This window comes from Cyrtonyx montezumae, unplaced genomic scaffold, assembly GCF_038088225.1.
Source record: "Cyrtonyx montezumae isolate F1298 unplaced genomic scaffold, pur_monq_1.0 scaffold_18, whole genome shotgun sequence".
NCBI lineage: Eukaryota > Metazoa > Chordata > Aves > Galliformes > Odontophoridae > Cyrtonyx > Cyrtonyx montezumae.
In genome coordinates, this window is record NW_027071914.1 from 1,876,797 (window position 1) to 1,903,185 (window position 26,389).

Sequence of the window (26,389 nt, forward strand, 5' to 3'; positions counted from 1 at the left end):
TGCTGGAGGCACAAAGGACCCCACAGAGGAGGAATGTTTTCCACCAGACAGTGCCTCTGGTCGGCGTCACGAAGCAGATTCATAAGAAGCGAATTAAAACTGCGGGGACAGTCCAAATTTTGACATTTCCTAACCTTTGAACCCCCCCCCCCCCCATAATCCTATTAAGGTACTTCTTAATGTAATTATTCTGTAATTTAATGTAATAATTCTGCTTTTTATAGTCCCACAAAGGTTGAAGCCCTGTGGTGCCAGGGCAGGAGATCACCCAAGCAGCACTGCAAGCACAGACTGTGTGAGAGGGGATGGGATTTGCTTCCCTGGGTATTACAGGGATTGCAGATGACGATTTTTGAGGTCTTCCCCTGAGCTGCAGCCATTGGTCTGGATGCTCCCAGTGCCAGTGGTGCGAGTCGCACTGCGTTGCCGTGGCAATGGCTGTGGGATGTGGGCTGCAGGCACAGCTGCAGCAGGAGGTGGCCCTGCAGCTCCAGAAGCAAAGGAAAGGGATGGGAGATGCACCCTGGGGACTGAGGTGTGGAGTGGTGACAGAACAACTCAGCGTTCTGCTACCTGTACTGGTGATGCTAGGGCTGATGGGTGCATCTGTCCCCGTTAGTGACACGCTGTTTCTGCTGTGATACCCTTGGCGGGATCTGGGAAGTCATTTGCTCAGTGCTGCAGCTTGCATATGCTGTTGTAATACACTCCAGGGCCACAGTTTGCTCTGTGTGTGCATCTGGGTGCTGACAAGCCATTAAGTTCAGAGCAAGCTGTCTGCACGGGTGTTTAGCCACCATTCTTCAGCGTTCAGGAGGTGCTGCAGGGTCTGGGGGAGACGGCTGTGTGCGCTCCTTCTGCTGACTTGGATGCCTAGGAGAATCCCTTCTGTGTACTGGCATGAGAGCTGCACCTCTCTGAGGATTTATTGAGAGTGCTGGTGCAGCTCACTGTGGCCTGAGAGCGTTAGGTACAGCGTTGAGCTGCAGCAAGCACCGGGTGGGCACCATCGGGTCACTCTCGGATACCAGGAACCATCTGTCTGCATGTGCCACGATGGTGTTAAGTTTGGAAAGCCATCTGCCTGGGTGATGTCGTGCTAGAATTGGTCCCCGAAGCCGTCTGTCTGGGTGTTGTAGTGCGAGGAATGGGCCTGCAAACCGTCTGCCCGGGTGCCGTGGGGACAGCATTAGCTCAGTCCAGGAAAATAGGGGCTGACGTGGTCGGTGCGGAGCACACTGCTGCTGCGCTCAGCTACTGATGTTTCTCTGCTCATCGATCTCTGAAGCATCGCTGTGGAAACGGGCAGAGCTCCAGCAGCCTTCCCCGAGGCCTGGAAAGTGAAATCAGGATCGTGCTGGTGCTGCCCTGGAGGCAGAGGGCTTCTGGTGGTGGCCACGTGCTGTGTGGGAACTGGGGACCAGGAGGGATGAGTGTGGACTGCAGGAGGATGTGATGCTATGCTATCAGATCAGGAGGATGAGCATCCACTTGTCATGTCCCCATAGAGGGGATCTGGGGTCTGCTCAGGGCTCCACAGACACCTCCTGCATCACTCCCTGCCCCCAAAAACCCTCTGAAGGAGAAGGGGCACTGGGAAGGAGCCCCTGAGCTCTATGCATCAAAGGGATCACATGCTGAGCCAAATAGGGCAGGGAACAGGAGACGGTCGGCTGAGCACCTGCTGCTCCAGTGGTGTGGGGAAAAGGCACAGAGAAGGTTGAGACCAGAGTGGGAAGGGAACCACACAAAGATATGAAGATATGGGGCTGCTGATATATATAAACAAGACTTTTGGGGTGCACTATCCAACTAGCTACACTGAGAGAGAGCAAGGAAGAGGGAGCAGAGCGTGAAGCAGCGGTGCCTGGAGCAAGCAGCGCTGCAGGAGAGAGGTACCTGGAGGGAACAGTGCTGTGAAACATGGTACCTGCAGGATGTGACAGTGCCTGGAGGGAGGAGAGCCACAGGGGGTACCTGGAGGAGTGGTGGCACAGAACGTGGCACCTGGAGGACGTGGCACTGCAGGGGACTGGTACCCATAGGCAGCAGCGCAGTGGGGAACAGCGCTCACCGGGAACAGCGCGGTGGGGGGACGGCACCCGGAGAGAGCATCGCTGCGGGGCACAGCACCTGCAGGGAGCAGTGCTGTGGGGTGCCACGCTGCTGGGGAGCAGTGCCTGGAGAGAAGGGGAGAATGGCAGCTAGCAGCGGGGCGGCAGCATGGAGCAGGGAGCTGGGGAGAGTGCTGTGGGTGGTGGTGCCGATGGGTGTGGGATCTTCAGGTGGGAACTGGAGGAAGCGATGGTGTTGGAATGGTTCTGGTGAGCCAACGTGGAGGGTGAGGGCATGAGGGAGCTGTTGGGAGGAGCAGCACCAGGGATCGTGGGAAGCACCAGATCCCGTGGGAAGTGGGCAGGGAGGATGGTGCTGCTGGAGTGGGATGCCATGAAAGGTTGTCTCTGTAAGAGGTGTCCCAGCAGTGATCAACAGAGCCCTGAGGACTCGGTGTGGGAGACTCTCGTGTGTCTGCACTGGGGAACGGAGGTGGTAAAGCTGCCACTGTACTGCCTCGGTCAAAAGAGATCTGCTTGGAAACAACTCGGGGCAGAGGCAGTGCTGCTGGGCTGCGAGCAGGGGTGGCTGGATGAGGTTAGATGCTGACGTTCTCTGTGCCATCAGGTAGGGAAGATGACTCCTTGCAATGCAGTGCTTCAGGAACGCATTCTGCTTTGCCTCCAAGCTGCTTCCTGCATCTCTCTGCAGCCCTGAGCCTCCCTGCTCCCTCCTTGCATGCTGTGCTTCTTTCTTCTTCCTCCAGGCTTCTCCGCACCCTGTGCCGTGCCCTGCTACCTCACATCCCCACTTCCTCCCTCCCAGAGCTGCTCCTCTGCATCCCCTCACCTCCAAACTCGCGTCCACGTGTGCTGCAGCACCCCTGCTCCCCCAGCCCCACACACCATGCTCTTGGTGCCAATGTCTGACATGAGTGAAAGAACCAAACCAGACAGTGCACACTGGAAATAGCGGCACAAAAGCACGCTCAGGGCTGGCTCTCAGCATGTGTCGAGGACACTTGGCTTATGGTGGACGAGGGACCCCCAGCCCATCTACTGCAGGAGATGGAAGTGCTGCTGCGTGATGCTGCCTGCTTTTGTCTCCTCCCTAATGGTACTCAAGTGCACTGCTGAAATCCCCCACAAAGAGCAATAACACTACTAGAAGAGCCCTTGCGAGCGGGAAACAGAGAGATAATTAGCGGCAGCACCAATATGTGCCTCTTCCCGAAGGAGACGGCCCCGGCATAGACTCCTGCTCAAAGAGCAGAGGTGCCCTGGATGCTGCAGAGCAGGGCTGCGGGAGGAGAGCTTCCCCTCTTCCAGCCAGGGCCGGGACCCAGGCGCATCTCTGAATGCATCGCCCATAAAGGCCCTTTTCATCTGAAAAGTTCAAAGGGATGCGACTTTTACTGCCCCGGCTCATTCCTATGCAATGAGGCCGAGCAGCCCCCAGGCAGCCAGAGACAGCCAAGCAATAGAAAGGGGGGAGCCAGTGGGTGCGGGTGTCCAAACAAGCATGCATCCCTCCGGGCATGGAGATGCTGATAGTGGGATAGGCTGACCCTTCGGGGTGCAGTGAGCAGGCTGTGGGAAACAGTGTCTGCACAGACACCGTGGCCAGAACCAGCCCTTTGTGGGCAGAATTCTCATTGCCGCTTACCCCTAAAGGGTTGTGCTTGCCCGTGGTGGCACATTGAACTCCAGCCCACCGGCATGTGCTGAGAATTAGGCCGTGGGGTCGTGTTTGCAGTAAATTGTGGCTATTCAGGAATTGCACCCTGCCCGTTCCTGGGCTCTGGAAGTGGAGCTGGTTGTGCTTGCGGCACATAATGCGCTCCTTTAGCTGGAGAGCTCTGATGCCAGCATCTCACTGCACTGGAAAATGGCTTTCGTGCCAGAAATAAACAATGGGGAAAGCAGAATAAAAGATCCTGAACACCGAGTTCCTGCTTGACCCTGTGATTTCTCAGCTGCTATTGGTGTGAGGAAAGCTCTCCACGGCTTTGTTTGATGGAGAGGTGGCATTATTTCTGTCCCATGGCAGACCACCTTCCCTTGGGGCTGGAGCATCCCGTGACATGAACGAGCAGCACCGAGACCTTCAGGAAGTGGGAATGATGAGGCCTTGTCCCACTTGTGTACTGGGAAAGGAGATGAGAAGCATTGCTTGTGGTGCAGATGTGAAAGCACAGCGTGGCCTTGGTCCAACCAACCAGTGGCCATCCTGTTTACTAACTGAGAGGTGAAAACAGGGTTTGATTATTTCTACCTGCAGCTCAAAGAAATGAGGCAGTAGGACAGCAGTTGGTCCATGGCTCTGAGAACAATCCCAAAGACCTGCACAGGCAAGCACAGCTCTCACAGTGACACTTGTAGGCTCTTTGTCTCCTCCGATGCTTGGTCCCTGGCTTTCGCATCCTGCAGCATGAGCATGGCTGTTTCCTGTGTGTGAGTTCATCTGTGTGTGCCTGTCCACGGTGCCGAGTGCCCTCATAAACCCACTCCGGTGGGTTGTGTCCATGTGTGTGCACATTACCACGAGCCAGGTGGCCTCGAGCTCTGCAAGTCAGCTGGGAGATGAGGATGGAGAAACAAGCAGCCTTGGAAGGCTGGAGCCTGAACCAAGAGAGCATTTTGGGGCTTGCTGCAAACACGGAGGGCTGACCAGTGCTGAGGGGAGCAAGAGGATCCCAGGGTGGGTGTTTGGAGACTGGGGCTGTGCACTGATGTGACCCTCTCGTCCTTTTTCTGCTCCTCATTAGAATCCCCTGAGCGGAGCAGGCTGTGAAGGGGTCTGCACAGAGGTATGTCCTTGGGGCTGCTGCCAGGATATCGCAGCCGACGTGTGCATCAGGGGGACGGGAGAGTTTGGGTTGCAGTGGGGTTTGTTTTAGGGCAAGACGCATTTCCACACCAGTATGTTGCTAACTGTGCCTCTCTTCCCTGCCCATCCCATTAGCTGTCACTTTAGACCCTTTTTACACACTCCCAGCATCATATGGAGCCATCTCCCGCAGAGATCTCAGTGTTGCTGGTGTGTGAAAGCTGTGCAGGGTGACTTGGGGTCACCCATGTCCTTGAGCCCTGTGTTGGTGGCAGGAGGGACGTGCTGGCAAAGGCAAAGCCTCAGCATGGCATGAAAGGCTCCGATCTGCTTTTTGCCAGGGCTGGGGGTCCCTTCACCCCAGCAGCAGCATGAGCCCTGACCTGCCAGCAGGTGCCAGGGGCAGTGACGTGTCCCACATGGTGGCAGGGGGCTGTTCAGCCCAAGTTGTGCAGATGGTGAGGGATGGCTTGTGCCTAGAATAGGCCTTGTAGATAGGAGTGGTGGGAATGTCAAGCTGGGGCCTCTGGAGACTTTAGGCAAGAGCAGCAAGGCCTTGAAATCTCTGGCAGAGCAGACACAAGGCAATGACCCGGTGCTGCTGATAGCCAGAGCTTCCCACAAGCAGGAGATCTGATGCCTCCAGAAACCTGGAGATCTGGAAAGGTGTTCGAACAGAGAGGTTTGGACACTTCTGGGAAAGGGATTCATGGGTGTCCAACTTCTCTGTGGGTAGCTGTTGGATTGCCCAGGTATGCTTTGCTCAGGTCTCAGACTCTCAGGGACTGGGAGATGGCTGAGGACCTCTAGCAAGGCTTGGGAGGGAACCTCCAGTGGGACCTTGGAACGTCTGCTGAGGAGCAGGGCTGGTGCTGAGCAAACCTGGATGTACTCAGGGCAGTGAAAAGCCCAGCAGGGTTGGGGCACCCCCCTAAGGACTCCTGATGTGCATGGTATGGATGGGGGTGAACCAGGGAGTCCTGACTCCTCCTGAGGGTGGGCTCAGTGAGCTCTGCCACCTTGTAATCCCACCTGCACCCGCTGCAGGGTGCTTGACCCCAGGGACATTGCTGTTGGGAATCTCGAGTTCTCTGCTTACATTTCGCATGTGCATGTGTCCACCTGTTCCCTCCCTCTCAGCATCTGCTCCTCTTCCTAAGGGAGAACCTGAATCCCTACCTGGTCACCTCTGTGGAGAGGTCCCCGTCATGGGGGCTGTACTCCAGCCTCACCCCACCAACCCAGTGGGCTTGCCCGTGCCTGACGATGCTCTTGCTTGCTTCTCCGCAGATCTCCGTCCCCTGCCTGATGTAGCCATGACTGGGACCTGTACCCGGGAGTGCACAGAGTTCGGCCACTCCGACACCTGCTGGATGCCCGGCCAATCCTCCCCCAGCCGCAGGCCCAAGAACGCCCTCAAACTCTCCACTTTTGTGCCTTACCAAGACAGAGGGAGTCAAGAGCAAGTCGGGAATGGCAGCCCCAGACTCTCAGAAGAGCGCAGCACCAAAATGGCCAACCTCCGCCTGCTCCCCACGTACAGTGCCTTCTCCAATAGTAGCCATGAGACCTGCAAGGACTCCCCCATGGAGGAAATTCCTCTCACCCAGACCTCGGACTTCCAGCCAGCCACCACCCCCTCGTCCCAGACCACCAAGAGGGAGATCTACCTGTGAGGCTGGCCCGAGGGGCCAGGAGCAGACATGCTTCTGAGGCCAGCATCCTGGAGGAACGTTTGAGACTTGGTTGCTTTATGGGCTCCTGCAGCCGGTTCTGCTCCGGGTGGTGGTGGAGGTGCCCAGGGGCTGCGAGGACAGCGGGCAGGGCGAGGCAGGGATGGAAAGGAGCGCCTTTAAAACCCATTGCTTGGGGCAGGGGGGAGGGGTGAAGGCATCTGACCCCTGATTTCCCAGCACTTGCGGGTGTGTGTCTCTGAACTGCGTGGTTGGGGTGGCTGGGCAGGCTCCTGGTGCCGAGGGCATGGCCAGGGAGGAGGGCTGATGTACCAAAGGTCCATGCAGAGCTGGTGGAGTCCCTGGGGCATAGGACGAGGCTGTCCCCACGCACAGGGAGCGAGCTGCCCGGCTCCTTGTTGTAGACTCCTGTAAATACGAACCTTAGGAATGACATTCAAGTCCTGCCTGATCGAAACTTTTTATTGTCCTTGAAACAAAAGACATTTAAACAAACACACACACACAAACCCCAATCCACAGGGAGCAAGTTCCAGATTTCAATGGTTTGCTGTGTGGAAGAGCCCGCGGGAGCGCAGCATCCGGCCCACACTCATGTTCTATATTGTAAATAGAGTTGTGACCAGTCCCTGAAACAGCAGCTGGGGAGCTGGAGGAGAGGGCAGCCCTAGCCGGACTGGAGGGACTCAGCTATTTGTCAGTCTGGATCTCTTTCGGAACGTTGTCACTGTGCCCAAAAGCTGCAGGGTCCCTAGGGTCTGCCCGGTGCCATAGGCGAGGGCCATGCCGGGGGTGTCTCTGGTGTCCCTGCACCCGACGGCCGGAGGAGGGACGGGGACGTCCCCGGGGAAGGGACCGGCTGGGTCCGGAGAAGCCCTCAGTCCCACTCTGCTGGCAGGGGGTCGTCGTCAGCTGCGGCACCTCAGCCCCTCGCCTGGTGCCTCCGCTGGGAACGGGGCTGCCGGTGGGGCCGGCTGTGCCATGCCTTCGACCTCCGTCCTGTCCGCCTGTAAGCCACCATTGCCTTCGTCAGGAGGAGCGTTGTCTCAGGGTCACGCCGGGGGCTGCTGAGCCCCTGCCCGCTGGAGTCTCACCGCCCTTAGGCCCCAGGGCCACTCTCACGGGCTCCAGCTTTCTCTTCCATTGCCCGGTCCCCACTGCCCCGGCCCCCTCTCGGAGGTGACACCGTGCAGTCAGTGGGGACGGCGCTCCTGGAGATGTGCACATAGCACCAGGGATGCCCAGGTGGCCTCCTGAGCATCTCTGCCTGCCTGCTTTTTGGAGGGAGAGGGCGTCTGGGGGACTCACGCCTCATTCCCGGGTCACCCTCCCCTGTTCCCCACTCCCTGCTGGGGTGTGGGGACGGGCTGTGCTGCACCCTTGTTCTTCCCATACTCGCGCATCGCATCGGTCGTCTTCATCTCTGGGATCTTCCTTAGGGAGCAAGGCCAGTGGTAGCTGCAGGATGGTTTCCCCCCAGTCTGCACATGGGGAGAGCCTGGGGCCCTTCTTGCCAACAGCCCGACCAGCACGGGGTGCCCGCAGGACCCCCTGCCCACCTCCCCTCAGCAGCCCCTCTGAGCAGCTCCTCTCCCTTTGCTTTGGCGGTGCCAGCTCCCGGTGCCCTGCAGGGACACGGTGCCCTAGCCGTGCTCCCCACCTGCCCCAGCACCTCAGGGTGCCAACGGGGGGCAGGACCCCCCTCCTGGCCCCTGCTGCTGCTCCCCACCCAGTGTGGGGTGGGTGCGTGGCTCCAGGGGATGTCCCGCTGGGGGGTGCCCGCTCTGCCGGCGGGGCCTCGTTCTCCTGGCCTGGCTGCCTGAGCAGGTCATGCTCCTGAACTTGTTTTTAATTGTAGCTCTGTAGTTTCAGGGCCTAACTGGGCAGAATGTGCAATTTGGCCTCGCTGGCCAAGATCTCTGACTCCACTGCCAACTCGACTGCTCACACCTCCCCACGGCTCCGTCTGTGTCTGGTACCCCTTCTGGGGACCCCGCGACAGAGTCAGATCTGAGGGGTGCTTGTCCGAGAGCAGCTTCCCCAGGCTACTGCCTGCGGGTGGGCTCCCTTCCTTCCACTTGGGGTCACCAGAAGGATCCCGATGCTCCAAGCCCTGTGGCTGGGGTGGCTGTCTTGTCTCTTGGAGCACCTGGCGATGTTCTCAGTGCAAGCGTGTCGCAAACTGGGGAGAAGCGTAGAGGGGATGGGTCCCCAGGGAGCTCAGGAGGGTGGAAGGGATGGGTACTGTGGGAATGGGGACCACTGGGATGGGTTCCGGGAGTTTGGGTACCATGGGGGTGAATATTATGTGGATGGGCATCATGGGGATGAGTGCCATGAGGATGGGAGCCATAAAGATAGGTGCCATTGAGATGGGAGCCATAGGGATGGGAACCATTGGGATGGGTTCTGTGGAGATGGGTACCACTGGGATGAGTGCCATTGGGAAGGAGATACAGGGGACCATGAGTCTCCTCTGGGGATACTCAGAGGGTTGGTGGGGCTGGGTCTTTTCAAGCAAACATAGTAGGGAGAGGGGATGGGTGTCTTGGGAGGGGTAAGGGTGGGTGGGTAGAGAGGAAGAGAGCAGAGTGAACGCGTGCTCCACAGCGTGCCAAGGACGGCAGTGAGTACCTGGGGAGGAAAAACCCTGGATACTTGTGCTAGGGGAAGAGGCAATGGAGATGGAAGTTTATATCACTGGGGACCAGTCCTGGGGGTGGGGAAAAAGAAGAGGTGCTGTTGGAAAGAAGCTCATTTGCACAATTTTAAGCCAGAAGGATAAAGCCTCCATGCGCGTGGGGGGACACACCCCACGAGCTCCAGTCTAGACAAGCACAGGGAAGGGAAGGGAGTGGGATGCCTCTGTAGGGGGGCTCACCGCATCTTAACACTGCACTAGGACAAGCCAGGGGTAAAACCAAAGGTGGGAGCCAGGGAGCAGGCGGGCTGCGTGGGAAGGATCTAAGCGACCCCTTTGTAGCTCTTCAGTGTTGGTTCTATTTATACGAGATTTCATTTCCTTGCTTGTGATGCCTTGTTTTTTGTACAGTTTTATGTACATGCAGGTGTAGCTTTTCTAAAGGAGAAATCCTATGGCAGAGTAAAGTACCCAACTATTTTTCAGATGGTGACCTATGTCTAAGGCAACGCCTCTTGCTAAGGTTGTATTGCTCTCAATGTGTGATGCATTTCCCTGTGCGGGGAAGGCTTTCGGCCTTGGGCTTGGTTTTCCCCGGGCGCTGTGAGCACAATTGATTCCCTTGTAACTCTTTCTGTTCAGAGCAGTGAGCATGACACCGTCGTGATCCCCTTTCCGTTCTCTCCTGTTCTGTTTGTTTGCTGAGCTGTCAGATGACCAACTCCATTGTAATTAGCCCTTCCTAAAGCTTTACAATAAAAGTGTGAAAACCCGGGTGCTGTGCCTGGTGTCTCCTTCCCACACCGCGTGTCCCACAGCAGAAAGCACATGCAGGCAGCGAGGAACCTCCTCCACTGCACATCCGTGTCCATTTCTCACCCCTCACCCTCTACCACACAGCATTTTCCATAGGTTCTTTATCTCTGTTGATCAGATCTGGGCCATCTCACAGCAGGAGCGCCCACTGGGTTTCCCTGCCTGCCCCTGTGCAGAGCCCCATGATGCTCATTGCAGGGGGCACGCACAGGTGTTATACAGCAGCTCTTTGCTGAGCTGCAGGGCTGGGGTTTGCCATGGGACCAGGTCCTAGCTTGGAAGCCCCTGGGACGGAAGAGTTTTTGCACAGCAGGGCTTTATAGACCCCTCTTCTACCATCTGAACCCACTCTGAGCTCTCCTGTAGACCATGCAGGGGAGATCTGGTGCCCCTCACCCCAAGGGGCCACGGACAAGATGCAGCTGGGACAGAGCAGAGAGGTGGGGATCGTGGCACCAGGGCCACATCTCCAGGTGTTGGGCATCCAGTTGTTGGGTGGTGCTGGAGACCCACGGCTGGCACAGGGGCAGGCAGCATGGAGACCCCCAGAGCTGGCAGCACCCACCCACCCCAGCTTAAAGAGGACCACCACAAGGGGCTTCCTAAGTAGAGACCCCACCCCAGGACGTCCCTGTCCCCCTGTCTTTGTGCTGTGCCACTGCTCCTCATGCCCTATCCTCCCCCCCTTTCAGCCCAGTCTGTGCAGCCCCCTGGTCTCTCCACTTTGTGCCTCTTTCCCTTCTTATTTCAGCATGGAACCTCCTGCAGTCCCTCCTATCTGCTCTTTCCCTACTGCACCCCTGCCTCTCTCCCTGCACCCATCCATGCAGCAAACCTTCCTCACCATCCCCACCCCCAGCACAGCCCTGAGCATCCTCCCCACTACAGCTGCTCTGGAAACTGTTTGGTTTCCATGGCAGCCACTATCAAGATCAGTGGGTTGGGAGGGGAGGCTGCAGGGAGGATGCTGCAGTCGCCCTGCGTGCCTGGGGCTGGCACACAGGGCTTCATAGCACCCATAGGGTGGGTTTGGAGATCCTGAGCAGCCCCACATGGGAGGGGTGATCTCAGGGTTGGGAATCATGAGGAACCGAAATGGAGTTGGGTGATGCAGTCACAGTGTCCACGCTGAGTCCACCAACATTGCTCCCAGGCTAAGGTGGGAAGGAAGTGGGGGGAGGGTCTCCTGCCTGCTGCCTGGTGGCCTCTCCTGGCTGGGGACATCCAAAAAAGGGGCAGTGCTGCCAGGTGGGGACAGCACGGGAAGGGGACCACGTGCTGCATGAGTTTTAGTCTGGCTCAGGTTCTCCAGCGCGTCGGCTCCAAAAGGCTTCTCACCTCACTGCACTGCAGGGCTTGGGTATGCTCTGGGAAGGTGCCAGGCCAGGAACGTGTGTTTTGATGGAAATCTCAATTCTGCCTTCCCTTGAGGGGCCCCGCCTTGCAGCTTCAGCTGTGCAGCTCTGACAGATTCATCCCCGGCGCTCACAGGGTAACGTGGATGAGGTTTGGGATCTTTGTGGCTTTGCCTGAGTGCAGCAGCACCATCTTCCTAATGGAGACTGCCTCTCCCGGGGCTCTCTCCCAGCAGGGCTCTGCTTAGTAAAATCATTGTGAAGTTTAAATCGATGTTGTCAGTAAGCAGAGGAGATTGTGTTTACTTGGTTCCCTGACTCAGTGCCTCCCTTCTGGCATTCCTGCAAGCCTGAAACGGGGAATTGGGTGAAAATCACAGAACTGCCTCATCCATTTTCCCTGAACCCTTAAAGAAATACAGTGATACTGGGGTGGTTCCCAGACTGAGCAGAGCCAGTGGGAGGGCAACGGGAGTCAGCAGAGCTCTGCACAGACCAGGCTGAAGTGACCAGGTGAGGTTTCCAACTGTGGTGACTTGCTGGGGTGAGTGATGTGCTGGCAGAGTGCTTGCTCCACTGGTAGCCACAGATAAGCTCTGCTTATTCCCTGATGAAGAATGACAGTGAGAGGGCTGGGGTGTCAGTGGGAGTGCAGAAACTCGTGCTCTCCATGAGAAAAGAACCGGCACCCTCCAGTAACGGGGGAGAAGAGCAGCTCTGCATCCACACACTCGACTGCCAGCAGCTCTACCAGCTCTGCACCCCACGTGCCAGTCCCATCCACATCCTCTCCCTGTGCTGCAGACCCTGGATTTCCCCATCCCCACAGCAGGACCGGCAGGCACCAGGTTTCCACCCCTTCAGGAGTGCACCCTGCCTTCTCCCCCACCTGCCCGTGCAGCACAAGCACTCACAATGATAGAGCCTGTAGCAAGCAGCCATAATGGGATCGGTGCAAATGGAGCTGTGCTCTGCTCCACACTCCCTCCCCATCCATCAGCTCCAGCACCAGTACTGCTCTCACAGGGTATCTCCCCCCTCTCGCTGTCCTGGTGCAGCAGATATCAGAGCTCCCCAAGCCCATCTCTCCACCCTGATCTCATTACAGGCAGCCGCTGGCTGTTGCAGAGCCCACTTTCACTCTGTGAAGCAGCCCCAAATCCATAAATCACCAGGTTGGCCTCTGGAGAAAAGAAAGTGTTCTTTTTTTTTCTTTTCAGGAGGCTTTAAAGGAGAGGTTTGTAGTGTCAGGGTGGACTCCAAAGCCTTCCTCCCTTCTCTCTTGTCACAGCTGCAGCGCTGCGGGGATGCTCAAAAGCCCCACGATGCCTTTCAGCTGATTTTCCCTTCTCCTGCCCTACTAAATAATCCCTGCTCAGAGGAAGGCTGCACAGGCTGCTTTCCAGGCTCAGGGTGGTTATTCCAAGACCACACAGACCCAGGACAGTCCTTCATCTCATCATTCATCAGGAAATGGCTAATAAAGGTCACCTTACCGTGCCCGCACACTAAAACACCTCATCCTGACGTGCATCCCGTGCAACCACTTCCACTTTGCCTTGCTGCAGCAAAAACTGAAGCAAGACGAAAGCTTTGCAGGGAGCAAATGGCTGCAAGCATTCAGCTACAAGGAGGGAAGGTGCAAAGAACCTGCAGATGTGTGACCTCGGGCTGAAGCTCTCCATTGCATCACACATGGGCAGGTGCTGGTGGCAACACATCCCTGTGTAAGTACTGCAGCCACCTCCAGGTGCAGCTGGGATGCTCGATGGTGCCTCTTGAAGCCCACCAGGCGTGCTGGCACCTTTCCTCTTTGCCCACTGGAGAAGATCCGCCATGGCACAGCTCCTTCACCAAATGCTCTCCCAAACTGCTGTCAGCACCACGTGCTCCTGAATAGAACGAGGAGGGTGGGGAGAGCTGCTGTTTCCAGAGGGGGCCATGCCTACTGCAACAGGAAGCCATCTTCCCCTACTTTGCAACCTGCTGAACTGTGCTGGTGGCTCAAACTTGAAGGAGATAAAAGGAAAATTAAATGCATTCTGCTGTTCCAGAGCTTTGTGTCCATCCCAGGGTGATGCTGGTACATACCCCACCAGTGAGGGCTGAGCATACCACAGACAGCATTCCAACACTTTGCAGATGTTACCCCTCAATCCCCCTTTGGGACAGAGTGCCATCCCGAATTAGGGTCAACATCCCATCTCCCTGAGCCAGAACGAGAGAGAGGACAGTGCTGCACCCCACCATGGGGCTGGGCTTGGTGACTCAGCCCCACCGCGCCTGGGACTGCACACAGCGACTTTCCAGAGCTGGACACAGGTGATGGAAGGGGGATGCTGTTCTGGGAGCATCCTCTCCTCCCCCACCAGCAATCATGCAACCGAGGATCAGCAGAGAGAGCACAGCCCTGCAGAGGCAGCTTACTGCGTTGTGCACACCCCAAAGCAGGAAGGGGTCCCAGCAAGGCAGTGCTGTGCTGTGCACGGGGTCAGACATCGGAGGGGGGGCTCAGGGCACACCCCCATGTGTCCCTGCGTGCACCAACTGAGCTGACACACAGCCACAGGCAGGTGTGTGCGTTGCGTTTGGCCAGGGGTGCCTATTATTCTTTATTAGTTTTCCTGTCTGTCTGACATATTCTTTATCACTCCGTCTCAATCTTTCACTCACCCTCCTCTCCTCCCTCAATCATCCTCGATTAGTTTTTCTGTCGGCCTCCCCTTCCCAGATCCCTCATCAGGCGCTCCTCTCCCTCCCCCACCCCTTCTCTCCCCCCATCTCCCTTCTGTGCCATTTCCCTCCCTCCCATCTCCTCTCTCCCTGCAGCCCGGAGCCCTCCTGGCTCTTCTCCAGGAGCTAGTGGCTGCTCCTCTGTGTGCTCCTGTTCCATCCCCTTCGTTGCCCCGGTTGTGGGCACTGGGGATTTTCCTTGCTGCCAGCAGCAGCCTGGGGATGCTGAGAGCCTCCGGTCCCCCCACGGCACGGATGCTGCTCTGCTGCCGAAATCGGTTGCAAATTAAGTCCCTGGCTGGAAGCAGCTCAGGATCCGTCATCTCCTTCCAGAGGGAACAGATCCCCTCGGATGTTGTCTGCTTCCCCCATCCCTCTTCCATCCACCTCTCTGCATCCTCCAGCAGGGAAAGTGCTCAGCCCTGGCCCTGGCCCCATTCCGGGCTGTCAGTGGCCGTCCCCAAACAGGCTGGAGCTGCAGGGCTGGTGAGCGTGAAGGCAGCTCACCAGTCACCAGAAGAGGCCCTGGCAGCTAGCCCTGGGCCAGTTCACAGCCTTAATTGCCTCTTATCCCTCTCTGACCCTTCATCTTCATGGACCCACAGTCATCAAGTGGGAGTCGGGGTGCTTGGAGTAGGGTGTGGCTGAGGGGAAGGATGGGATTGCATGGTCAGGAGTGATGGAGACCACACAGAGAACTGTGGATGCCCCATCCCTGGGGATGGTCAAGGCCCAGTTGTATGGGGCCCTGTGCAGCCTTAGCTGGTGGTTGACAACTCTGCCCACAGCCGGGGAGGGTGGGGGTTGAACCTATTTGATCTTTAAAGTCCCTTCAAACCAAAGCCATGCTATAATGGGAAATGCATCAAGGCACAGGGGAGCATGTGGTGGGATCTGCATAGCAGGGATGGATACTCTCTGAGTATTTTTTGGTGATGGCAGGGTTTGGGAAGGCACATCCCCTCCATCCTCCAGTAGAGAAAGCACAGATATTTTGCCACATCTCCTTCCCTTTGGAGGATGGGAGGAGAAAATCTGGTGAGCAGGAGGGCTCAGGGAAGGACCCAGGCGATGCACACAGCTTGATGGCAGCCCAACATGAACATGGGCATGGATATAGACATGGTTAAGGGCATGGGAATGGGCATGGGTGTGGGTGTGGATGTGGACATGGATATAGGCATGGAAGAGACCTTCCTCTGAGCATAGGGGATGACCGTTCCTGTACACTTCAGCCCCATCCCTTGTTCACTCTGCACTGCAGGGAAGCCTTTCCACACCACAGCAAATCCTCTTGCAGTGAGAAGCTGTGCCGCTGCCCAACCCCGCAGCCGCTCCCCTCCTGCCCACAGCAGCACAAGAGCCCATTTCAGGGCTAGTGGTGGCTGCTCAGCAGCCGGGAAGCCGCGCATCGACCGGGATGCCTCACTAGCACTCATCAAAGCCCGGCGGCCCCGTCCGTAGCCTCTTGGCAGAGGGATGCTGCGGGAGAGGCGATCGGCCCCGCGTTGCATCCGATGCGGATGCTGATGGATGTGACAGGCGCGGGGGTTGCCAGGAGACAGCATCCTCCTCCTCGGGCACTGCGCAGCCAACGCGGCTCCGAGCCGGTGACGTGATGCTCCTGCGGCACCGCTCATTGCCGGGCTGCGCTGTCTCTCCCAGCCAGACACGGTGGGGAAAAGGCAGAAAGCTTCGCAGGCATCCTGCAGCCTTCCCAGAGCCCGCACCCCTCTTTTAGGTGCAGCCCGGAGGTGCTCGTGCAAAGCAACCTCGTGGCACCGGAGGGTTTCCTCTCCCAGCCCTGTGCACGGGGCCGTCACGGATTTCGCCTGCGTGTAAACAGACCTTCTTCACTCTTTGCTCAGATCTGGGGGGGAGCGGGGGGAGGTGGATGGCCACTCGCCCACACCGAGGTTGGTTGAATAAATATCTGGCTACAAATTATCTGCTGATCTAATAAAAAAGATATTACCTACCTCTACCAACCCAGTTTCAAATTATTCCTTCTGCTCTGCTCAGTAGCCTACTGGGAGATCACTGGCAGGTTAATTTGCTATTGAACGGGTCCCAACTGGAATTAGCACTTCAGCCTGCCTCTGCTCTTGCCTGACGGTTAATGAAAGCCGCTGTTATTCACTCCTGGCGCTGGACTTTATGTGCTGCACCGCGTTTCACGGGTGTGAAAGAGCTGACCAGGGTGTTTTCGTTGGGCTGGCGAGGTATTCAACGCTTGCAAGACCCCAGAAGGTGCTGAGATAGAAAATAAACTGCCATTTGTATGCTTTTACATGGGAACTTGGCGTGTTCTTAACAAAAGTGGCCTTTATCTGGGGACTGTCATTTTGATTATTTTATATCCGTGCAGTGCCCCAGAGGTGTGCACAGAAAATGAAAGCAGATAAAGAGCCTGAACCAGGCAGTGCCGTGCCAGTGGCAGGAGTGAAGCAGTGTGGGCACTGCGGGGCACTGACGCAGGTGGGGGCCCTCATTCTGTACCCAAAGCTGAGCCCTCAGTGCCACCAGGATGAGGGTGGCCCCTGGGTTAAGGGGGACAGCTGCAGACCTCCTGTGGAAGGTTGTTTCCCGTACCTCTTAGCCCAGCACGTGCACCACCAAGCACTGTGTCTTGTGGGCTTCGTGCCGTGCTGGGGCTCAGCCCCACAGAGCTGCTGGAGGGGCTGAGCCAGATCCTAGCCCCCTCCTGTTCCTCTCTGCCACCCCAGACCCCCTCTGCAATTTCCTCCTCCCTCTGCGTTTTCACCCTTCGGGCACTCAGAGACAGCAATCCGACTGCTGCCTGCATGATGGATGGCACAGGCCAGATGGATTGAGTTCATTTCATCTCTTCCCAAATCCCATCTTTCAAACTCTTCAGCCCTTCTCCCATGTCTCCCAGCATGGTGACACCAGCACCCGGGGACCCACTCTGTCTCCAACACCTTCACCCCAGGCTCTGTTCCTGCAAGAGTCCGTTTGCCACCGTGCTTGCTCTCTGCAAAATTCAGGCTGAATTCTGTTTTCTGGGCCAAAGCCAGAGATGTTTTTGCTGATCACAGAGCAAGATCTCAAGCTGTGAGGAGGAGGGATGGAGCCAGGCTGGCTCTCGTGGCCCTGCAGGGGCCATGGGTGCAGGTCTTGGAGCAGGGACCCATTCTGCTGCTCCAGGTGAGGGCTTCTGGAGCTCCTCGTCTACATCTCTGTAATGAGACATAGAGACCTAGAGTTCTCTGCTTTCACCCCTGCTTGTTGCTGGCCCTTTTTTTTCCACTCCTGCTCTAGCTGATCAGGACCTCCCTTTGTCTGCACGTCCCAGCACCAGGAGCACAGCAGCTGGATGAACATGGGAACAATTCCCTCCCCAAGCACCATGCAGAGCTCCTTGCTCGCTGGGGATGGGCTGTGGGGCAGAAGTGGGCACACGGCGTGCCGGCCCCACGCCTTTGTTCCTTTCCAGAAGTCTCCCTGGCCATCGGCCCTATTGTTGGACTGAAGATGGAGCCGTGAAGTTATCGCTGCTGGGATCGCTGTCTATTCATGCAGGCTGGTATACTTCCCTTTTCCAAATCCTCTGGTAATTTCCTGCTTCTCTGTAACTTCAACAACTCTATTGTCAGGCACCGTTTTATTTCATAAGCTCAGTCCCACTCACTCCACACTGAGTGCCCCCAGCCCCACTGATCCGTGTGGGTTCACACTGCCTGCGCTCAGGAACCACACACGACAAGCCTTTCTTTGTTTCCTTATTGTCTGAGGGTGCTCCTCAGATTATTTTACATTATTTTTGGTGAAAGGCAGGTTTTAGAGCACCGCGCAGCACTTCAGCCATTGGAGAGTCATCATTAATTTAATCTTCTTCCTAGTTTATTAATGGCCCCTACTTTCTCTCCTGTATTTGAGGCTCCCCTTGTGCGGTTGCTAAAGCCATTTCTCCCTTTCACCTCTCTGGCACTTCCATCACTCTGTTCCTCCTCCTGTGGTCACCCCAGGACTGTCACATCCCACCCCACGGACCTCAAGAGGCTTCTCAGCGTGTCACCAGCGAGGACCTGCAGGGCCATCTGCCCCTGGTCGCTCAGTGTCAGAGATCCCAAGCCACCCCCTGCTGCTCACAGAGCCTCAGCATCACCTGCTGCTCCCTCTGCTACCAGAGCAGTCCCAGACTCGGAAGAGATGAGCTATGCTCCGTGTGCAGGACCTGGAGCTGCCAGCACGCAATGGCCACACTTAATAAATGGAGCAAACTGATGAGCAAACAGCACTTCAGGAGCAGGAGGAAAGTGTCGAGCCCAAGCTGTGACAGCAAATATATTAGGCTTAATCCATCCCTGGATGAAGTCCCCCGTGCGGCCAGGGTCGCGGCGGCTGCAGATCCTTCTGAAGTGCTGCAGAAGAGGGACCCAAGAGGCTCTGGCACACAGTGAGCTATGGCCAAAGAGCCTGGAGAAAGGTGGGTGACATCTGCTGGGCGTGGAGACAGCACCACTGGGGACACGAGCAGCCCACGGCCCATGGCATAGCACTGCCCCACTGATGCCCACGCTCACATCCCACCACTTCTCACCCGTCCTGGGCTGTGCTCCTGTACCCGCAGCCCAGACACAGAGCTGGGGCAGCACCTCGCGCCCACAGCCCAGCTCTGCAGGGCAAGGCACAGAGCTGTGCTCTCACAGCAGATGCTGAGAATGTCATCGCTTTTCTTTTCTCCTTCATTTGCAAATGAAACAGCCCCATCAAATTCCAATTTTTTTTTAATTTTTCATTTTTTTCTGAAGTTCTGGAAGGATTTCCTTTGGATCAGACTGAATGTTCAGTGTCAGTAAAGCTTGAAATATTCCATTGCAATTTGGGCTTTTTCAAACAGAAGTAGACAGAACTCTGAAATTAAATTTGTTCCTAAATGTCATTTTAAACAAAGACAGAAATTCTTCAGCTTGGAAATGTTGGAATAGACATTTAGATAGCACCAGTATAGTTAAGCTTATTAAAATAAAATGCGATGGGAATAGACATGTTTTATTTCTTTGGTATATATATATATATATATATTGATTTGATCAAAGCCAAAGGAAAAGGAAAAAGAAAAAAAAAAGAAGCCAAATGTTGCTGGTTTTGCCATTTTGCACTGTGTGCTCCAAGCAGATGGTGGAGCCTTCATGCTGTGCTGGGGGCAGCTGGGACTGCTCCACCCCACTGCAGCCCCTGTGGGGCACACCTTAACCATCCCCTGTGGGCGCAGCAGCTCTGTATGGGCATCGCATGGTGTGCTGCTGAAGCATCCCAAAAATCTAGCCCCTCTGCCAGAAGTTGTAAAGTGTCTTCTTTGGGCAGGGAGGGTGTGGGGAGGGGGGGCAGTTCAATTTTGTGCAAAATCAAGTTAGGAGGAAAAAAAACAAATCGTATAACGGGCTGGAAACTGTCAGAGCACAAATTGTGTTCCAGGCTTGCTCAAAATGGGCAAAATGGAGTCTGGCTGGCAGCAGCTGGGGCTCCTCCACCCTGTTATTTGCCGGGGATTGTTTCTGAGCTCTCCCTGCACTGCAGCTGCCCTCCCTCCCTCCGCGTGTGTCCCTGTGCGTGGCAGCTCCTTGCCTCTGCTGTGCCTACTTCTGTGCTGTGCGGATCCCTGCCTGCCCCATCGAGACCTCCCCTTGGCCACCCGGGTCTTCTTCCCCACGAAAAGTCCCCCACATCTCAAACCTTCTTCCTCCAGGTCCCCGTGTTTCTTATCTGTTGAGTCACCAACGTGCTCCACTGCATGGATGAGATTTTTCACCCAAACCTCCAGGAGCTGCCCACCATGGAGCACTTCATGAAGACGAAGGAACACGAGCTCCTACTCCCAAAATCATCCTTTGGAAAGGGAAAGACAAAAAGGAGAGGGGTGAGCATGGGGCAGGGAGCAGAGAAACCTTTCTTTCAGTCAGTGGTAGGGGAGGTGGTGCAGGGCCCTTCTGGCAGTGTTCCCCCAGAGCTCAGCTCTGGCAGCGGCGTGGAGCCCGGCGTGGCAGCGCATCCATTCATCACTTTGGATGGATAAAAGCAGAAATCAGTGGCACTTGGACTGGAATGCCCCGTGGTTGCCTGACAGCAGAAGCCAAGCTCCGATACGGTCACACAAGCAGTGAGCAGACAATGAGAAGATCTAATTATAGAGAAGAGGAAAGCAGCCATCTAACCGAGCAAAAATTCTTGTTTCTACCAGCAGGCTCGGAGTGGGAGGCAGGGGGACAAAGGAAACGGGAAAACGCTGCTTTGGGCTGACTCACAGCTCACTTGACCCCAAGGAAAAAATGTCCCTGTCTGCTGGAGTGAGCACACACCATGATGACAGGCAGGTGTCACGGCAGTGCGCTGCGTGTCCCCGCACCACCGACCCATTGGAGTGCCGTGCCAGCTCAGCGCTGCACCAACACCTCGTATGGCATCAGTCGGTATTTGGCTCCTCAGAAAAGATGGGCTCTGTGGGCTGTAAGGGCCCCATCCTGCCCACTCCCCGGGTGCTGCACCCCGCGGTGGCAGTGGTGGCAGCTCTGTGCCATGGGGTGCGAGTGATGGGAACAGTTCTGGGGGGTCAGGCTCAGCAAGTACCTTGGGTAGCTGTGCAAATCCTGGGAGCAAAGTGGAGCCCCAGACTGGCTGCAAAGCCTGCTGTATCTGTGAGTTGTGCCTTATTTTTGTGCAAGGATGGTGGTAGTTTGGGTTCATGCTTGCTCCTCACAAGGACAGGAGTGGGGCTGCGTTTTCATGTATTGCTTCAGAGGAGGAGTGGGACCCTTTCAGGGGGAAATGAAAGGCTCATGCTCATCTCCAAGAGCTCAGCAGCTGCCCACTGCATGGGGAAAGCATCTTGTCCTCTGAACTGCCGTGGGGCTCCCATGTTACCCCTCAGCACGGGGTGCCCAGGTGGCACACCACCACGGGATGCCTGGCAGTCCCCAGCACTGGCCTGACACAGCCACAGCTTCCTCCAGGAGCTGACATCCACACAGTCTCGCGCCGAGGAGCTGCTGCTGCTGCCAGCGCTGAGGATCTGCTCCAAGAGGAGTGATGAAGTGGAAGCAGAAACAGCTGGCGTAGGCGTGCGGCGTGTGCACCCTGCCAGCACGGCTGAGTGTCCTGAGCTGTCGGGTCGGATGGAGAAGTGTCACCTCAGACTCATCACGACCCATTGGGAGGGAAGACGGCGTGTCAGCAGTGGTGTGTGCAGCTCCCTGCAACCGCCCAGAACTGCGTGCACTGGGGAGATCCAAAGAACCGGAGGGAGGTTTGCAGTAGGGCATCCAGCAAGAGAGCTGAGACGTGAACACATGGCCCCAGAGGAGGTTTGTCCACCCTTACATCGGGATGGGACCACCGTGTCACATAGATTTGCTTGGCCTGTGTGGCTTGGCACAGGAAAAGAGTGCATGACAGGTGCCATATTCGGATGGATGGCTTTTCCACCAGCTTGGTGCCAATGCTCCAAGGGTGCAGTGATACACAGGATGATGGTGTTGCTGTCACCCTGCTGCATCAGCCAAATGTCACGTAGATCCGGAGAAGCATCCCTCTGTACTCAGCACTGGAGGGGCTACACCTTTAGTACTGTGTTTAGTGTGGGGCCCCTTGCTATAGGAAAGACATTGAGGCCCTGGAGCATGTCCAGAGAAGAGCAACGAGCTGTGAGAAGTCTGAAGCAACATGTCTCATGGTGAGCAGCTGAAGGAACTGGGATGGCTCAGTCTGGAGAAGAGGAGGCATAGTGGGGGGACCTCGTTGCTCCCTACAGCTCCCTTATAGGATGTTAGAGTGAGGTGGGGGTCAGCCCCTGCTCCTAGGTAACAGTGGTAGGACGAGAGGTGATGCCCTTAAGTTGCACCAGGGGGAGGTTCAGGTTGGATATTAGGAACAATTTCTTCTCCAAAAGAAGAAAGCACAGGCTGCCCAGGGAACTGGTGGAGTCACTGTCCTTGGGGGTGTTCAAGAAGTGTGGAGATACAGCACCAAGGGACGTGGTTGGCGGGCATGGTGGGGATGGGTCGACAGTTGGACTGATCGATCTCAAAGGTCTTTTCCAACCTTAATGATTCTATATCGCTATAATCTACAGCAGCTCCACACGCTTGCAGGTCCGGATGCATCACTGGGGTCAGTAGAACTGAGAGTTTCTAGAGGGCTCCAGCATTTCCCCCACATTACAAAACTCACAGCACAGCTCAGTACAGCTTGCCCACAGACTGTCACTCCAGCACTGCATCATGCAGAGGTCCTCTCTTTCCCAGTCCCGTAGGACTCACGACTCGTAGGAACCTCTCTCCTCTTGTGCCAGTGCCACCCATCATCCCAAAGGACACCTGCACAGCCCCTCCCGCAGAACCTCACGGGGGGCAGACAGAGGAGGGCATCCCACAGTGAGCAGGGCTGCCATAGCGTGTCCCCGATGAGGACTAGCTGATAACGGGTTCTCACTCCAGCAGTGCCTGCAGCTCAGCTCAGATGTGCTGTTCTGCTGCTCCAACGTGCTGGCAATCCACAGCTGTGCTGCGACTGACTCCCTCAGCAAGCTCCCGGTGCTTTTCATTTACTTCCAGCTACAGCTGAAGTTCCTACATCAGTAGCGAAGTACCTGACCTCACATTTGTGCTATTGAATTTCCTTCTAGGTCTCTCTCTGCAGTCTTTAAGGTCACCCAGTCGCCCCTGTTTGATATTCCACTGCTGCCATGCGTTGGCTTCCTTCATCATCAGGTTTTATCAGCGCTATCCCACCTTTTGTGCAATGATCATTAGTGGAAATATTAAGTAAAATCAGACCCCAAATGGATCCTTGAGAAACTCCATTAGTAGCCTGCCTGCAGCTTGCTGCTTGCTTTTTTAACACTATCCGTTGCTGCTTCCCCTCCAGCCATTTCCCATCTCACCCCTGTTCCTTATCATTTCTCCATTAATCCCCATCTACACCAGTTTAATTAATAATTTCTCATGTGCATTACATCAAATGCTTGACTGAGGTTCAGGGAGATGAGATCTACTTCAATTCTTTTGTCTGGGAAAGCAACTACCTTCTTAAGGAAAGCTGTTTGAGCCAACCTGCCCCAGTATGCCTTTGCTAAATCCGTGTGGCACTTAATCCCATTTTCTCTTTATTCGATGTTTTTAATTACAGTTTCCTTTAAAATCTGTTCTAAAGCCCAGAGTGGTCAGCCTTCAGGCTGTGTTTTCCCAGACCCCGTGTTTTCTCTACCTCATCAGCCAACACCTCAGCACAGTGAAGGATGGGCACGAGCATCAATGTGGCCCAGAAGAAGAGACCCTGGGCAAGGTGTGGGCAGCTCGGAGGAGGCTGTAACACAACCACAGCTGCTGGCAGCATCCTGAGCACAGAGACCCTTGTATAGGGTTGGAGCCCATCAGAGGTAGCAGGGTTTCCATGCATGGGGCACGCCAGTGAGTGTTGTTGTAGGCACACTGTGACCATGGATCTGTACATATTTCTGTGCCAGAGGTTTTAGAGGGCACGAGGAGGCTTCGTGGGATCGAGCTTGTCATGCTGGAGATCGGCCGTCAGGTGACACAGCAGTAGTGCTGGAAGGAGCCTTGCTGTCTCTACAGCTGAATTCAATACCCAGGAAGAAGAAATCTGAAAAAAAAAAAATAAAGGAATGATTTGGCAGCCAAGAGAGTGTGGGCAGTCGTAGGGACAGCATCCAGGTGGATCTCTGCTGAGGAAAGCCAGGCTCTGACCCAACCAGGAGACCTGCAGAGCTTGGAGAAGAGCTGCTTAGCAATGCTGAGGTGAGGAACTTAAGGAGGAAACAAGCCAACTTGGGCTGCATTCGTGATGGGAGACTGCAAAATTACCCTCATTTCCTGCTGAGCCCCCTCTAGGCTCCTGGAAACCAGCGCAGGAAGACATTCCACCCAAGAGCTTCTTGTGGTTTAAAGCATCTAAAATTCCTCTGTCCTTTCTGAGGGTCTGTGCTGGCATTCCATGCAGCTGCGGGGTTGTCTCAGTCATCCTTCTTGGCGTACTCACTCACCGGACTGCCAGTGCTGCCCAGCTCATGGTGAAGGTGGGGAGTATTCCCATGATGTTTGACCCAGAATAAAAAAGAACGGCGACTGAAAGACATATGATTGCTCTCTATAAATATTTTGGAGAGAATTAGACGGAAGGAAAGGTAAACATCAGCACGGCTGCTTGTTATTTAAACTATAGGGCAGTGTTGGCACAGGAGCAAGTGGGATAAACTATTCATGAATATATTTTGAGTAGAAATTGGAAAAAGTGCTGAAGCCATCAGAGGACTGGGGAGGGGTGGGCTCAGAGCCCTTCCAGCTCTTACAGAAGAGATTCCCAGGAGCAATGAGGGGAGGGTCCCCTGCCCTGTGGGTCCACATGGCAGAAGCTGCACAGTGTCATGCCACATCCCCATCCCTGTCCTTTTCAGATGCCATCAGATACCCTGAGAAGTCTGTGCTTTGTCTTACCCTGGGGTTTTTCTCGGGAGAGCTGGGATAAGATTTGTGGAGACCAGATCCCAGGGAGCCATGTGGGTTTGGGATGAGGTGCTGCCATGTTGGAAATGGGATTTCCAGAAGGGGATGGGGTGCCCTTCATGGCATGACGTGACCTTGACTCTGAAGGATGGCACTTGACTGGAGGTGACTCCCATGTCAATTCTGTGCTCAGAGTGGGTGTCTCCACACAAGGGCATGGAGGAGGCAGCAGATCTGGGTCTTTTCCCAAACACATGAGGCACTGTAGGTACCACAAGTACAAAACTGTGTCCTTCCATGCTCCTGTTCCAGCTCTGCAGGGTAGAGATATCCTCATTGTTTGCTGCGCTGCAGTGCTATTCAAAGCATCAAACGTCTCCAGTAGAAGCTACAACAAACCCTTCAACCAGCAGATGGGCATCAGACTGGTTAACAATCAGGGGTGCCCCCACCTCAGATCCCATCCTGCCCAACTCCTGCACTGTGCCTGCCCCAGTTTCTCCATCGCCCTCCTCCTCCTCCTGCTCAGGTTGCCGGGAGGCTGGCTCAGCTGGATGAGCACCACTGTGCATGGCCCTGCCTGACCTTCAGCTGATGGGTCCACAGTGAGGTCCCACGGACCTACAGACCCTACACCCAACGCCCAGCAGACTTGGCTCTGTGAGATTGCCGTGTAGGATGTAACCAACCATCAGGTCGTCTCCATCCTTCAAACTTACCCTGAATTGCTAGAAGTGCCTGTGAACCAGAAGCAACCTAAAAAATGTGTTTGTATTTATGTTTTTTTCCAACAACATATGCTGAAGAACAGATGCTTCCTATGGGAATGTGACCAAAGGAGGCATGCCTTTGCCTGACCCTCTTTCCACAATGTGCAGACCCAAGGGGAAACCGGAGAGCAAACATTTGCTTTCTGAGGTACAGGAAGCTGCATTTCCACTCTGACAGTCTTTTCTCTCTTTGTTTGCAAAGCTCTGTGCTCACCAGCCCCGGTGTATAAACAACTGTGTCCTCTTGCCAGCCTGCATTTATCTCATAGCAAAATTCGCAAACAGATTATGTACAAATGAGTTGTGACCTCGGAATTTTTGGTTTGTTCCCAAACCCAAAGTGCTGAAGACATTATGCGTCTTTGAAGTAGGGAATGAAAGAGTCAGAGTAATTCCTGGAACTTCCTCTGAGCCTGAAATCTGGATGCTTGTCACTTAGATGTGCTCTTCAGACACTAAGAACTCACCAGCCATTCCCAATAAAAGCCTGAAAGTGCCTGTTGCTGGACCAGAGCCTGGTCCCAGTCCCAGGGACTACTGGGGGATTCAAAGCAGAGCCTGCCCATGGGGGATCACATCCTCATCCCTGGGCTGGTGTCCCACTCCCCATCCAACAGCAGATCCTCTTGCACCTCTTCTCCTCCCCATTTCCTGTGTGAACTTGAGATGGAGAGGCATGGTGTGCACCAGTGTGGGTGCAGGTCAGGGGTAGGACAGTGGTGGGAAGGTCAACCTCTGCGTCCAGATCCCAGACAGCCCCTTGGTCACCTCTGGAGTGTCCCAGGCTAAACCACATGCTCAGGGCTGAGGACATAAGTTTATCTGCTGCACTCTGGTGAGTACAGCATGGAACATTTTGTGCCCATCAGCCCAGTTCTGCTTTTTCCTGTGAGCCCTGATTCTCCTATCCCTGTGCAAGCAAATATGCTGGAATGAATTAAACATCTCTGACTCTGTCCATGCAGTAGTGGCATCAGCTCCAGGGTAGGGCCTCCAGCATTGAGCTGTGGCCTTG

The 26,389-nt window shown here is 55.6% G+C and overlaps 1 protein-coding gene across 1 annotated transcript in view; it reads left to right on the top strand.

Moving 5' to 3' along the window:
• The window catches only part of PCDH1 (protocadherin 1), a 47,232-nt gene extending 38,389 nt beyond the window's left edge, over window positions 1-8,843 (top strand). The window contains exon 5 of the mRNA XM_065734418.1: window positions 6,175-8,843. Within this exon, the coding sequence (XP_065590490.1) occupies window positions 6,175-6,560 (386 nt within the window). The 3' untranslated portion in view covers window positions 6,561-8,843. The remainder of the gene's footprint in view (window positions 1-6,174) is intronic.
• Window positions 8,844-26,389: the final 17,546 nt, after the last annotated feature.